A 15733-nucleotide genomic window follows, 5' to 3' on the forward strand; every position below is an offset into this window, starting at 1 on the left:
TCGTCATGAAATCACTGTAATCTGTATGCTTAATGTATAAACATAAGTAAGTTGGTATTGAAATATAGAAGCATATTGAGATAAAATGTATAAACGATAAAACATTACGGTAAATAAAAGAAACTAGAGAAAAAAATGACACACAATGAAGTAAAGTTGTTTAATCCATCATAATATAAATAATAAAGCAAATAATTCACAATGAAGCAAAATTATTATCGACAAATCTCATCCCTTGCACTATCTTGATTTGTTTTAATACCTTTTGTCATACCCTAAAATTTACCCGATACGATTCGTGTCTATTATTTATTAGGAGTTTCAAAATTAGGAGTTATAGGGTTTAACATTTCAATTGTTAAACCCGTTCTCTTATAAATTGGATAAAATAGGGGTGTGGACAGCAAATATTTTAGGTCCAAACATTAGGCGTGAGTATTTTTTATTTTGGGTTTATTCTCATAATCTATTTCTAATTGGTTATTACTATTCAAGGGGTGCATGCAAGGGAAAGGGGTGTCATTAAAGCATCATTGGGCTGAATATTGAAACATTTTGGCCCACTTATTTATCTTGGGTTTTTTTATTACAATATATTTATCAACTTCTTTTATTTGAATTAGACATTAATAGGATTATTATTTATAAGTATTACTATTATTAGGATTAATATTATTAGGATTATTAGTATTAATTTAAATATTACTATTATTAGGATTAATATTATTAAGATTATTAGTATTAATTTAAATATTATTATTATTAGGATTATTTTTAGTCTTTTCATAATTATTAAGTTAATTGGGCAATAGGCCCATTAGGTGTAGAAAATCCTAATATGACTAATATAAATAGAACATTTTTGTACACGAGACCAATCTCTCCACAACTAACAATCCTTATTTTTCATTCACGTACATAGACCACAAATGCTATTTTCTTTGAGTCAAAAACCTATGTCACAATTTTCAACCATTCCCACATTCACTTTCATGTATAGCCATTCTATATGTTAACATTGTTCTGATACATACAATGACACTTTCATACACATCTAACAATTTTCACCACTACTAACACAATTTTTGACAAAGTAAACCAACCCAATCCTTGTCTTTTTCCACCCGTTGGTCAAAGAGTAAAACTTGCACCAATCTCCTTCCTTCCACGTTTTTATTTATTTATTTCCCAGCAAAAACAGTAACAATATTGTACCAGCAGGCTATCAAAATAATTTCTAAACAACACCATCAATAAATTACCAAACGATTCAAAACTCTTAAATTTTCTTCAAATAAAATATGAGTCAAAATAATATGTTTTGTACAAGTTTTATTGTGTTTTTTTGCAGAAGGAGAAAAACCCAGCAATGAGGAGCACCGAGCCGTGTCGCGATTTGTCCTGGAACGCGTCGGCTGTCACCAACGGAACCTTGCAACAGTCGCCCTCTTCGAAGACGAACTCCGCCGCGATGATCCAAGATGCTTCCTTTTCCGATCCCAACCGCAAGCCGCTTTCTCCGGGATCCGAATCGCACCAGATCCATCACGCACAGCACTCGGAGCAACAACGTCACACTTCCGCCGACCCTCAAGCTCTGGCGAACTCTCCACTCCACCAACGGTGCACCGCTCCCGTCGTCGCCATATCGTCGCGGGCCTTCTGACGGGTTAGTTCCGTTCTTTTTTTGCTTTCCATATATTCACATATATCTTATACTATGTTTGAGTTTTAACCTTTGAGCAAAAGGAGTGAGATTGTTTGGATTTTGTTGTAAAGGGAAGAACTTGTATTTGAATCGGTTTGTTTCACGTTCTGGAAAATAGACGTGAGTTGAAGAGATCTTTTTGATCTAAAATTTGTCTGCTTCTTCTTATATTGCTTTACTTGATGTTTTTGTTTTATTTTAACTAGCAGGATACCCGTGCTATCGCACGGGGCCGTTTGAGTTTAATATTACGTGGATAAGATCTATCTTATAAAGTTATTCTGTATATATTTAAACAATACACATATTAATTGGATGACTATCGGAAATAAAATAAAACATGTAGTATATTAAATAATAATTAACGATGTAAGAGCTAATTAACGATGTACTTTTGAATAAAGACTTGGTCTTCCGCGTCAAATATCAATCTGATTTCGGTCAATTCTCTATTGTCACTATACTTAACGAGGACAACTTATACAAGAAGTTTGACAACTACCTCACACCTAATGAGGTACTATTTTAGTTTTTATAACATTACATGTTAATTAAGTTCTTTCATGACATGGAGCATGATACAACCAACAAATAACCAATCTGAGGAATTCTTGCAGCAAGAATCAATTGAAGCTGTTAAAGAAATTCCGGCAAATGGTGTTACTGAGGAACCTATCCAACCTAATGTAAGCCATTTACTACAACATCTCAGCCTTTAATAATTTCAATGCATTCAATTCACCAAACTATCCAACCATGCTCATGTATAATTTTCTGCATTACTAGGGAACACCAATTTCTGAACCAACCGAATCTGCTCCGATGTCCGTTGCTGGCAACACTTCTGGGAGTCCTACTGCAAGCTCTAGCACTACTCCAGCCAAGAGGTTTGCTCCATCAACCTCTATCAATGATGCCATGTTATCTGAAGAAATCACACCCAAGCAGTCTGCCACTAAAGCCAAGCCTATCAGGAAGACTAAGTTGATTAAGAAGGAGTAAACTGGTGGGCCTAACTCGGATGTTTTGGTTCCTTTTTGATGCATAACTTTATGTGACACCCTTTTTTGTAAGGAGTTTATCCAGATATTAAGTATGTTAATTTGTGGCATTCGTGTCGTTATGCATGTTTTGTTCCGTACTTTAACTCTTAACCTCATAGCAAGGTATTTGTAATGATGATACTAAGTTGCATTAATCATGCTATTTCCATTATCTATTCAAAGTTTATATCCTTTATCTATGCAACTATTCAAAGTTTATTTCCATTATCTATGCAACTGTTCAAAGTTTATTTCCTTTCATCTTATGAATTCTCTTTGCCTTGCAACCTCATTTAAGGTTTTGTAACTTTGGTTTTTCACTCAACAAATGACAGCACTAAACTTGTATCACAGTATTTGTATAATGTTCTTTGCCCTGTGCCTTTTTTAATCTAAATAGCCACCTTAAAGCATACATTGAGTGTAAGTTAAGTCATTAGTTCATTCATATGCTTTAGGAGTTTGAAACAATTTATATCATTTCATAAACGACATTTAAAATTTCTTGGCAGACATTATAGATGACTCAGATACTTTCAAACATTTTTTTTGCACATTATTTAAACAGACCAGCACAAATAGAAGTTCTGTTTGCCTCTGATAGCTTTGTGCTTCCTTTAACTTTTATATAATATGTTCATTGGTAACTGCAACTTAATTATACCAGTACTTTTCACTGCTGCAGATATGGGAGCAACAAAGCCCTATTGACTTTGGAAAGATTTTTGGGTAACCAATTCCTACAAGGTCTCTTCAACCTTAAATGCTAAAGATACTTCCCCAAGGTACTAAACACACTAAGATTGTACTTTATGCTTATTTTATTCTTCACTTTATTACTAGGTATATTTATATACATGGTTTGAAAAGGACTTTTAATTGTTTTAGCCGAATTACTTTTTGTGTTTGACTCCCATTTCTGCGTCCTTTTGTGCCAGTGTGTGACATGTCATTATCACTGCAGCCTGTCCTTTCTCTGCTGCAACTATGGGAGCAGCATGACCTATTGACCTTGTCACTTCAGGCTTAAATGCTTAACATACTTCCCCAAGGTAACAAACCCACTCTTTGCAGCTTATGCTTCATTCATGGTTAACTTTATTAGTTGGCATATTTGTATCCTACCTTTATTAGTAGCACTCTTTGCACCGTCAATACAAAATGCTTGGTTGAAAGGGATGAAACCACTCAATGTTCATAGACTTTGCACAGCTGGCTGGCAGTCTGTTAAAGTTAACTGCAGACTACTTTTCTTAATTGCTAGGCAGCCTCCCCTCTAATTCTGTGATTACTTCCAACACCTAACAATACCAACTACATTTCATATTTACTTTAATGTGATTGGAGTGCAAAATTATATTATTTAGCAACCAACCTAACTAAATTACCTAGGCAAGTATGTTTAGAGCCATTCTTTATTAAATTAATAAATCAGTCCTATCTTTACTAGACATAACTCAACTTACATTGTAACAAATATTTAGAGGTTGAGATGTTTTGTTGGATTAAAGATGGACCCAATTATTAATTAACTTATGTTACCATGTAGGAGATATTGTTTACTTCAACTATAGATGGTATCCCAGTAATTGAAGATCATCTTAAAGTAATCATGAGATATTCCTCTAACAAAAGAAACGTTTTATTATTCATTAAATAACATATATTCTCTTAGAAACTAACATATATCATTTTATAAAATTAAGAAATATATATCACCAGAATTTACAAAGTTGCAAACGAGGCATTTTCTGCTGCTTTGTGGCTGCTGTTTTCCAATGGCTTCGAATGCAACTATAGCTCTTACCAACTAATCATCTACAATAGACAAAGATCCATCAGCAAACAAGGTCAGTTTCTAAGACTAGAGGTCTTTAAATAACTACAAACAACTGTGTGGAAATATAAATATGTGCAAGTAATGTTAAATGTTTCTTTGGTGTGATAAATGTGTTAATTTGGAAAAGTAGATTTCATTTACCATGTACGCGTATTGAATTTGTGCTCAACCAAGACATTTTGCGCTGTTCTTGCAATGCTGAAAAAAATCTACAAACCACAATACCATGTTCAAATTTAACAAATCAAATAGCTATTCATAGTTTAATACAGAGTAGGAAAGCATGGCAGATTATAGCATATTCGTGGCCAGATAGTTGAAATCGCTTTGGTTGTCTTTACTGAGATTATTTTAGACTTCATGCCTCTTGAGACACTTAATATATGATCAATAAATTAGGTGGTTGGTTTCGGTCATTTATGATGCATCATCTGCAATTACATTTATGTTGGTTGGTTAATCTTTTAATGTTAGTAGATATGAAATCTATTGGAAACTGGCCCATTCATTAATTGCTGAAGTTAAGTTATGTTGCTTTATTTAGTATGCCATGAGATTAAAACATTTTGGGCAGCACACATGTAGCTTACTTCAATTAAATGATTACTGCAACTATCATGGCTTAAAGAAATGACTATACACCTCTTAACTAATCTTATAATATTTTACATGAATGTAGGGATTAGTTAGTGTGGACGATGGACCGTGTTGCTATTATAACTCCACGGAAAAAAGCAAGAGCAAGACGAGCATTGATTTTGAAAGAAAATCGTTCAAAACGTCAAAAATATTCTACTCACCTTCCAATTCATTTTGACACAGACCATAGTTCTCCATCTTCAAGTACGCTAAGACCACCTTTATCCGACTTGACCCCGTCATTTCAGAACACGAATTTAATATCGCAAACTCCCACCGAAAGTTCAAAACCTAGCCTATCAAGACATGCTTTTAAAAGAAATAGAAAGTGCAGGCAGATAGACTCACTAGGAAGAAACTTATTGTCCAAGTTTTCCTCAAAGCCTACAGTTGACACAAATGAAGGGATTAATCTATCAACCTTGGAAAATATACAAGAGCTATCGCCTGTTAATCAGAGCATCATCAGTGAAGTTGGAAGTTCTTCTAATACACCGACGTTAGCTAATATCCTTCGTTTAATCTCTGTCTTATTTTAAAGTTTATATTATATGATTCTTTGATTTTTGCAAACAGATCACTGGGAATTAATAGACCTGGTGGAGGCAGGCCTAAAACAAACTTGGGACTTCCCAACCTAGCTCTAAACTTGACCAGCAAGTTTCCTATCATAACCCAAAAAAATGGGATTCCCTCTTCTATAGTGACACCAGAATCGAGCTCAGGAAAAAGGTACTTACATTTAAATTTTACTCATTTCATATGTAATGAATACAATTTTCTTTTTCACTTTTTAATCATGAATTTTAACAACGTCTTACAAAGGGTGCAAATTGAGACTGATCAGCACCGTGCATCTGGTAACAAGTCGACACTTACTCAGAGAACAGACCTGGATACACATACACTACAAACTGATCATTCTATACAGGCGTGCAAGGAGAACTGTCCATCTTCGGCCGTAACTCATGAACCGTATGTTCAAAACCAAGTCCTTGATCTTTAAGTCATTGTTCTGTGTGTTTGTATAGAGTTGAAACTCATTAACTATGACACATACTGATTGTTTATATTTACGCAAGACTGTTTATTTTTTTTTAAACGTAATAGGCCAACAGTCAAAAAACCAGTTAGGGGCAGGCCCAGAAAGCGTTTGGGAGTTCCGGACCTCGCGTTCAACTTGAGCAGCCAGATACCGGTCCAGATTAATGAACATCAAATAGGGCATTCTAAAGGCACACCCGATTCTACCTCACATACCAGGTACATGATTACTGGTTTCTGTTTAATAGTCAATAAAACTTGCAGGGGTTTGAAGTTTGGTTTCAATTCTCATATGGTATATCACTTTTTTGGCTTTTAAGGGGACAAAAGACACCTGCTGCCCATAATTTGGAGATCCCTCAACCAAATGCCCAGCCTTCCTGTAGTGTGGCTACACCATTATCACAGTCCACACATAAAAACAACCATCTTCCTGAGCCGGCATGTCCGGTTTTCACACCTACTGTCAATTTGGATTTTAACACTGATTCCGAAGATGATAGCGAAGACTATGACCCGTTCGCAGGTTAGTCTACTATTGTGTGATTTATATCATTAGCAAAACTGTGAGGTCTAATTGTTAAAGGAAATTCAGATGTTTCAACAGCTTAATGGATGGCCTAATAAATAATGTTTTTATCGTGCGTAGCTTATCATTCCGAAGATGAAATATTTGACGAAGCTGAAGAGAATACACCGCCTTTTACAATTAATGACAATTCTGCTGGTACTTCTGAAGGTATACCATTTTTACAATATGACTTACGCATAACTCATCATATCTAACCGTTAACTAAGTCCACCCAATGGCTAACACAATGAGTGCAAATGTAGATTATTACGACATCGGTTCACCTCTAATTGAATGCCGGTATTGTAAAGCAATGATGTGGTATCAGGAGAGGATGCACAAAAGTTCTCATGCAGCTAATCCGAAGTTTATGCTCTGTTGTGGAAATGGGAAAGTTGAACTTCCATTGCTACAAGAACCTCCAAATATACTTGCCCAGCTCTTATTTGATCACGATAACTTAGACAGCAGGAAGTTCCAGCAACAAATCCGAGTGTATAATATGATGTTCGCCTTCACATCACCCGGAGCTAAGTTGGACAACCGTTTTAACAATGGACGTGGGCCTCCAACAATTAGGGTACAAGGTAAAACGTGCCATCGAATTGGGAGTTTGTTACCTCCTGAAGGTCAAATGCCAAAGTTTGCTCAATTGTATATTTACGACACCGAGAATGAGGTCCAAAATAGAATGCACGGACTAAGGTACTAATTCACATGAGTACTATTTATTTCCCTTCTTTTTATCTATAACTTGCTTCTTTTGGTTGATACTAATTCACATGAGTAGTATTTGGTTTTTAATACTGCTGTATGCTGGTGTGGGAAATTTTGTCAACTTATGTATGATGTATAGAATTATGAGGCATTTTGTAATATTCACTCAGCTTGGTTTTGATGTATTTTGGTGTTAAACCTTTTGTAATATTCACTTTTACTTCCTGTATAGGAACAAAGAAGACTTTGATGAAGGTATTGTACATCAATTGTCGGAGATGCTGTATCGGTGCAATCCTCATGCTAAGAGTTTTCAAATGGCAAGGCAATGGTTAAATAGTGAGGATACACAAAACTTGAAGTTGAGATTAATTTCGGAGAGATCCAAAGATGGCAGAGTATACAATCAACCAACCGTTTCTGAAGTTGCTGCCTTGGTAGTTGGCGATATTGACACAGCGGAGATGAGGGATATTATTATGCAAACAAGAGGAGGAAGACTTAAGAGAATCAATGAACTTCATGCCAGTTACATGGCTTTTCAGTATCCTTTGATATTTCCGTATGGTGAGGACGGTTATAGGCCCGATGTAGCTCATAGAGACTTGCCGATATACGAAAATAGCGTCAGAAACAGGCTTACAATTAGAGAATGGCTTGCATTTCGCATTCAGAGTAGGAAGAATGAAGCGAAAACTTTGTTGTCCTCACGAAGGTTGTTCCAGGAATTTCTGTGCGATGGTTACACAATGTTAGAATCAGAGAAATTGGAATGGCTACGAAAGAATCAACCAAAGCTTAGGGTATGCAAGTATAGTAGACTAAATGAAGAAGGCGATCAGAGTCAAACCACAGGGTCAAACATAGGTAAAAGAGTTGTTTTGCCATCTTCGTTTGTGGGCGGTCGCCGATTTATGGATCAATTGTACTACGATGGGATGGCTATTTGTAGTAAAGTTGGGTTTCCTGATTTGTTCATTACATTTACCTGCAATCCTAACTGGCCTGAGATTCAAAGAGTTCTTGGTCCACTTCATTTGAAACCACAAGATCGACCGGACATCATATCAAGAATATTCAAAATAAAGTTTGATCAATTGCTAGCCGATTTAACCAAGAAAGGTGTACTAGGAAAAGTCCTTGCTTGTGAGTCAATTAATACCTTTGTAGTTTAATTTATTGTTCTAATAATATTAATAGTCTATCATACTGTGCTGATATCTTTGTCACTTTCTTTGGCTAGATATGTACACCATTGAATTTCAAAAGAGGGGATTACCACATGCCCATATATTGATATTTCTGCATCCTTCAAACAAATATCCAACACCCGATGACATTGACAAGATCATTAGTGCGGAAGTGCCCGATCCCATAACACACCCACGATTGTACAATTTGGTGAAAAATCATATGGTCCATGGTCCTTGTGGCTTGGCAAATGTTCTCTCACCTTGCATGAAAGATAATAAATGCTCCAAGTTTTACCCCAAGAAATTTCAACCTTCAACTATAGTGGACCAAGATGGTTATCCTGTTTATAGGAGAAGAAATAACGGACACAGAATTGAGAAAAACGGTGTAATTTTTCATAGTGGTCATGTTGTTCCTCACAACCCAAGTTTGTTGTTGAAGTACGAAGCACACATCAACATGGAATGGTGCAATCAAAGTACTTCCATCAAATACCTTTTCAAATACATAAACAAAGGTTCTGATCGAATTTCCGCTGTCATACAAGGAGAAGACAAAGACAACGTTGACGAGATCAAGCAATATCTAGATTGTCGTTACATCTCTCCAAGTGAGGCATGTTGGAGGATATTTTCTTATTCTATACATGGTAGAAAGCCAGCCGTAGAGAGATTGTATTTTCACATGGAAGGTGAAAACTCGGTATTCTACAAAGACTACGAGCAAGTTGGTGATGTTTTACTCAAACCAAGTGTAACCGAGTCGATGTTTACTTCTTGGTTTGAAGCCAACAAAACGTACGAAGATGCTAGATTACTAACTTATGGTGATTTTGTTTCTAAGTTTGTTTACCATAAACGAAGTCGAAGTTGGAAACCAAGGAAGCGAGGATATACAATTGGTCGGCTTATTTGGGTCCCTCAAAGCACCGGTGAATTGTTTTATTTAAGGATGATGCTCACGGTAAAAAAAGGCCCTTTGTGTTACGAAGACATCAAGACTGTGGATGGTAAAAAACATAAAAGTTTTAGAGGAGCATGCTTTGCGATGGGATTTCTACAAGATGATCGAGAATTTGTCGAGGCAATAAAAGAGGCACATGTTTGGGGTTCTGGAGTCTTTTTACGGAAATTATTTGTTACCATGTTGTTATCCTCATCCATGAATAGACCAGAGCATGTGTGGAGGAAGACTTGGATGTATCTATCGGATGGAATTCTTTACGAACAACGCTTATTGGCCGGAGATCAAGGTATTTCATATTTTATATTTCTGCCCATACTGTTACTAAGTAGTAATACGTATATATGAATGTTTAAGTATATTATAATTTAGGATCCTTTAGTGCTTAAACAACATCCTGAAAAAAGGGAATTTTATGTTGATGATCTGTATATATCATTATGCCCATAAACAGTATTACGTCAACAATAACGTCCTTGCTGGAAAATATTCCAATCTTACCATTCTTTCTGAGAAATCATCATTATATGTCAAACATGAGTGATACTTTATTTTTATTCATAGTTTGTTAGATATATAGAAATGGTAGGAAAACATTAGTTTAATGTTGTTTAAGATATTTTCAAATGCTCTAATGTATTCAATGGCACATGGCAGATATTTCATCCTCGCTTTACACCAGTGCCATTTCTTCTTACCGAATTATATATTTACAACACCCTTATTTCAAACAATGCTCTTATGTAGTAGGGCTGCACGATTTCAACATGCATTTTTATTATTAGTAGTTGGTATTCTATAGTCCTGCGGTGAAATACTATATCATTACCATGTGCAATAGTATTTTTTATTTTCAAATTTGTATTATATACTCATCATCCGAACAGTAAATTGATTTGGTGCAAATATTTTTAAAAGGTCTACTGTAGTAAAACCAATATCCCATTTTGGTTTATTACAACCGACCCATTCTTTCATACAATTGTCTCTAATTATGCCATGTTGTCAATATCACATCTAATTTAATATTTAGCCATTATATATCTTTTTAATGTTAAACTACAAATTTCACTTTTTAATTGTAGGTTTGATGCTAACCGATGAGGAGCTAAAGGATTTAACGTTAATGGCTATTGAATCATTGTTGCAAAACAATAATAAAAGTTTGAAGGACTTCAAACCAATGCCATATCCAAAAGACTATGTTGTTTCCTTTATAGGAAATAGGCTCCTTTATGAAGAGCGTCAATACAATGTTGCCGAACAACAACAGCTTTTTGCTGGATTGTACTCTTCTCTTACCGGTAATTTTTTAGGATTATACTGAAGTTATGGAGTACAAATTTCATTTTCATACATCTTTGATTAACTATTCAGTATGACATGTAAGGATTGAATTGCCTATTAACTATCCAGTAACATAGGTCCTCTTAGGCAGAACCTGAAAAACATAGTCATTCATGCAATTAAAAACCACTAATTCACTATACTGATCTCATGGCTAATTTAAACCATGGTTCACATGGAATTAAGAAAAAAACGTACTTTCTATTGTCTGCCATGCAATTTACTTTCAGTCAACACGATTACTTTTTGATGGTTTATACTAAAGTTGTGGAGTAAAAATTTAATATTCATACATCTTTTATTTTTAGATGAACAAAGAGCAATTTTTGAGGAAATTATGGATTCTGTAGAAAAGCAACAAGGTGGGGTTTTTTTCTTATATGGCTACGGTGGAACCGGTAAGACCTTCATGTGAAACACTTTATCAGCAGCACTTAGGTCTAAGAAAAAAATCGTCTTGCCGGTTGCTTCAAGTGGGATTGCAAGTTTGTTGTTACCAGGCGGAAGAACAGCTCATTCTAGGTTTAAGATTCCTGTCCCTACTTTAGAAACTTCTATTTGCAACATAAACAAAAAAGATCATCTTGCTGAGCTTCTAAAGATGACAGATCTAATCATATGGGATGAAGCTCCTATGGCTAACAAGTTTTGCTTTGAGTCTCTTGATAAATCCTTGAAAGATATCATGAGTGGAATTACACATGCTGGTGACAGTATATTTGGAGGTAAGGTTGTTGTCTTTGGTGGTGACTTCAGACAAATTCTGCCCGTTATACCAAGAGGTACTAGATCTGATATTATCCATGCAACAATCAATTCTTCTTATATTTGGGATCACTGTAAAGTGTTGAGGCTTACAAAAAACATGCGCTTGCAAACTGGTGCCACTACTTCTACTACTCATGATATTAGGAGCTTTTCAGAGTGGATTTTACAAATTGGAGATGGAACCATGTGTGAGCCCAATGATGGGTATGCAAGTATTTGTATTCCAGAAGAGTTTTTAATTTCAAGCTTCTCCGATCCCATTAAGGCAATTGTTGAGGATACATACCCAGATCTCATTCATAACTATCTTGATTCCAACTACCTCTAAAGTCGTGCAATTTTAGCTTCGACAATTGAAGTGGTCGATGATATCAACCAATATATTACAAACCTTCTTCTAGGTATTTTAGTTGCACTTATTCCTACCATTTTACACTTATTATTTAATCTTTGCCAACTTATGATTTTATCTAATTTTACTATTTTGCAACTCTTTTAGGAGAAGAGAGAGAATACTTCAGTAGTGATTCTATAGATAAATCTGATTCAACTAACTTTGATGCATATGAGCATGTCACACCGGAGTTCCTAAATGCCCTTAAAACTTCAGGATTACCTAATCACTCTATCAAGGTGAAAGTTGGTGCCACCATTATGTTGATGCGCAATCTTGATCAGTCTGAAGGCTTGTGCAATGGTACACGACTGACGGTAACTAGGCTTGCCTCTCATGTCATTGAAGCAAAGATAATTTCTGGAAAAAATATTGGTAACCTCATTTATATTCCTAGAATGTCTTTGTCCCCCTCACAATCTCCATGGCCATTTAAATTGGTAAGACGCCAATTCCCTATTATCGTTTCCTTTGCCATGACAATTAACAAGTCTCAAGGGCAATCTCTAGACTACGTCGGTTTGTATTTGCCAAAGGATGTTTTTAGTCATGGTCAATTATATGTGGCTATCTCTAGAGTTAAATCCAAAAAGGGATTAAAGATTCTTATTCATGACAAACAAAGAGAACCAATGAATACCACCACTAATGTTGTGTTCAAAGAAGTGTTCCAAAACATATGAGGTTATTCTCTTTTGCTCTACCTATTTTATTATTTCATGCAAAGTTAATATTCTTTCTTTCTAATTTCATAACTTAGACATTTATCTTTGTATTGTTTGGCATTTTCAGGTCCAATCCACCAATTCTTTCAGAAGTTTCAAATGGCAACTCTACATATTTTAGGAACCCATGATAACAGCTTTTGTATTTTGTTTTTTATAACAACATTATCATTGGTTTATTAAAAGCCATTTTTGTCTTAATGTTATTTGCTACTGTATTATCAATTGCAAAGTACTAAAACATTCTTGAATTACACTTTACCTCAAAAATGAGGCTTATATACAAAATTCTATTACCCGTGCGGGAGCACGGGTCTCTGACTAGTTTTGATCTAAAATTTGTCTGCTTCTTCTTATATTGCTTTACTTGATGTTTTTGTTTTATTTTAACTAGCAGGATACCCGTGCTATCGCACGGGGCCGTTTGAGTTTAATATTACGTGGATAAGATCTATCTTATAAAGTTATTCTGTATATATTTAAACAATACACATATTAATTGGATGACTATCGGAAATAAAATAAAACATGTAGTATATTAAATAATAATTAACGATGTAAGAGCTAATAACACATCCAAATTTTTAGCTCTTTAACTAAAACAATAATTACACGTCGCAATACGTCATTTGTCAGTTTTTAAATTTGTTTTACGGATCGTAAACATTCACATAATCACAAAAAACAAATAATATGTAGCAATCTTTATGCATTGATTAAAGTAATATAACAACACTATACTATTTGATCCAATATAAAAATACTTGGAACCCGTTTATAAAAACACTTATTTGATCCAACGCTGGGTAAAATAATTTCATAAAAATAATTAGTAGATTTTTCTTGTTTATTAAAATATTTGTAACTTGTTTCCGTTTATAAAAATAATTGTATCACCAATATACTTTTTCGCATTTATAAAAATATTTTTAACTTATTCACATTTATAAATATAATTGTATTAATAGTAAACTTTTCCCGTTTATAAAGTTATTTGCAATTTATTTTTCGTTTATAAAAATAATTGTATCAACAATAGTCTTTTTTCGTTTATAAAAAAAATTGTATCAACAATAGACTTTTTTTGTTTATAATAATATTTGTAGTTTATTCCCGTTTATAAAAATATTTGTATCAACAATAGACTTATTTTCGTTTATAAAATATATGTAACTTATTCCCGTTTATTAAGTCAATTGTATCAATAGTTGACTATTCCCGTTTATACAAATATTTGTAATTTATCCTAGTTTATAAAATCAATTGTATCAACATTAGACTTTTACTTTTTTCCGTTTATAAAAATATTTGTAATTTATTCCCTTTTATAAAATCTATTGTATCAACAATAGCGTTTTTTCCGGTTATAAAAATACTTATAACTTATTCCAGCTTATAAATATAATTGTATCAACAATATTTTTTTTCTAATTTATTAAAATATTTGTAACTTATTTCCCTTTATTAATATAAGTGTATCAACAATAGTATTTTCCCTTTTATAAAATATTTGTAATTTATTTCCGTTTATAAAATAAGTTAACAGTAAACTTTTCTCCGTTTATAAAATATAAAATATTTGTAACTTATTTGAAAATATTTGTAACCTAATCATTAATTTAAAAATATTTGTATCAACAATAATTTTTTCCCTTTATAAAAATATTTGCATCAAAAATAGATTTTTTTCGTTTATATAAATGTTTATATTCAAGATACATCTTTTCCCGTATTTAAAAAGAATGTCGTTTTAAAAAAATTGGATCAACAATATACATTAAAAAATAAAGTAGCACTTACTTTTAATTTATGGTAAAATAATTTTTTAACTACTAAATTATAAAAAATTTAGTTTAAATTTTTTATTTTGTTTAGTATTTTTATAACTTAGAAGATTAAAAAAATGTTAAATTTTATAATTTAATATTTTAATGTGGACACCAACTATAATTTATAAATTGGTTCATTAATTGAGGCTAAACTTTTTAAAATAGATGGTAATGTTTTTAATTTAAACGTGTTTCATATTCTTATTAATTTTCTCATAAAAATCTAAAACATTAAAAAAAAAAATTATTTCGAAAAAAGAATCTCTAATTTTAAATTTGTATAAATGATTAAAACAAAACTAATTTGTAGTATTAAAAACCTAAGGACCCATATATGTTATAAACATATCACATTAAAATAAATAAGTAATAAATTGTAATTATAATATTAAATTATATTTTAATCTTTATTATAGTTGTTATAATTTAATTGCATTTAAGATCTAAACTATTAAAAATTGAAATTGAAACTTAAAAAACTACATTGAAAATTTGCATTTATTAAATGATAATTTGACCATTATTATATTATTAATTATTTGAAATTGCATTGAAAAGTAAGTGAATTATTCATAAATATGGTAATTTACATTTATTATTTTTTTTAAAAATGCTATAATATTAATAACATTAATAAAGTTTTAATGATATACGTTTCTTCCATATTAAAATAAATATTTTTCATATTTTTATACGTATTTTAAAATAGAGTATGTAATATTATAAATTATATATTAATTTTTAATATTTTTATACGTATTTAAAAATAGAAGTAATCATATATATCTACAAAAGCTCAAAATAAATTAATCAAAGACTGTTGTTGTAAGATTATTTTATTCATTATTGCTCATTATTACACACACCTATCACATAAATAAAAATTAACCATAATTAATGAATTTAATTTTTTTCAAAAGTATTGATTGTCAATAAAAATTGACCTCCAAC

At 32.8% G+C, this 15733-nt stretch overlaps 2 protein-coding genes across 2 annotated transcripts; both read left to right on the forward strand.

The window, feature by feature from the left end:
• The first annotated feature begins 888 nt into the window (after positions 1–888).
• On the forward strand, positions 889–13526 carry LOC131662245 (uncharacterized). Its single transcript, XM_058931970.1, has 19 exons — positions 889–2225; positions 2326–2394; positions 2495–2777; positions 3437–3536; positions 3690–3803; positions 4458–4601; positions 5271–5729; positions 5807–5962; positions 6056–6205; positions 6341–6493; positions 6595–6800; positions 6924–7013; positions 7109–7550; positions 7795–8708; positions 8806–10008; positions 10805–11023; positions 11375–12235; positions 12334–12912; positions 13021–13526. The coding sequence occupies exons 7-17, from the start codon at positions 5290–5292 to the stop codon at positions 11479–11481; spliced, it is 4080 nt and encodes a 1359-aa protein (XP_058787953.1). The 5' UTR covers positions 889–2225; positions 2326–2394; positions 2495–2777; positions 3437–3536; positions 3690–3803; positions 4458–4601; positions 5271–5289; the 3' UTR covers positions 11482–12235; positions 12334–12912; positions 13021–13526.
• Positions 11668–12911, forward strand: LOC131658680 (uncharacterized). The gene is made up of 2 exons (XM_058927949.1): positions 11668–12046; positions 12334–12911. The coding sequence occupies exons 1-2, from the start codon at positions 11668–11670 to the stop codon at positions 12909–12911; spliced, it is 957 nt and encodes a 318-aa protein (XP_058783932.1).
• Positions 13527–15733: the final 2207 nt, after the last annotated feature.

The sequence above is a fragment of the Vicia villosa genome, linkage group LG3 (assembly GCF_029867415.1).
Source record: "Vicia villosa cultivar HV-30 ecotype Madison, WI linkage group LG3, Vvil1.0, whole genome shotgun sequence".
NCBI lineage: Eukaryota > Viridiplantae > Streptophyta > Magnoliopsida > Fabales > Fabaceae > Vicia > Vicia villosa.

Coding starts and splice junctions, on each gene's coding strand:
- LOC131662245 (XM_058931970.1), top strand. CDS start 5,290: ATGGACCGTGTTGCTATTATAACTCCACGGAAAAAAGCAAGAGCAAGA. Junction 7,014..7,108: donor TTCTGCTGGTACTTCTGAAG/GTATACCATTTT, acceptor GTGCAAATGTAG/ATTATTACGACATCGGTTCA. Junction 11,024..11,374: donor ATTGTACTCTTCTCTTACCG/GTAATTTTTTAG, acceptor TTTTATTTTTAG/ATGAACAAAGAGCAATTTTT.
- LOC131658680 (XM_058927949.1), top strand. CDS start 11,668: ATGACAGATCTAATCATATGGGATGAAGCTCCTATGGCTAACAAGTTT. Junction 12,047..12,333: donor GCCCAATGATGGGTATGCAA/GTATTTGTATTC, acceptor CAACTCTTTTAG/GAGAAGAGAGAGAATACTTC.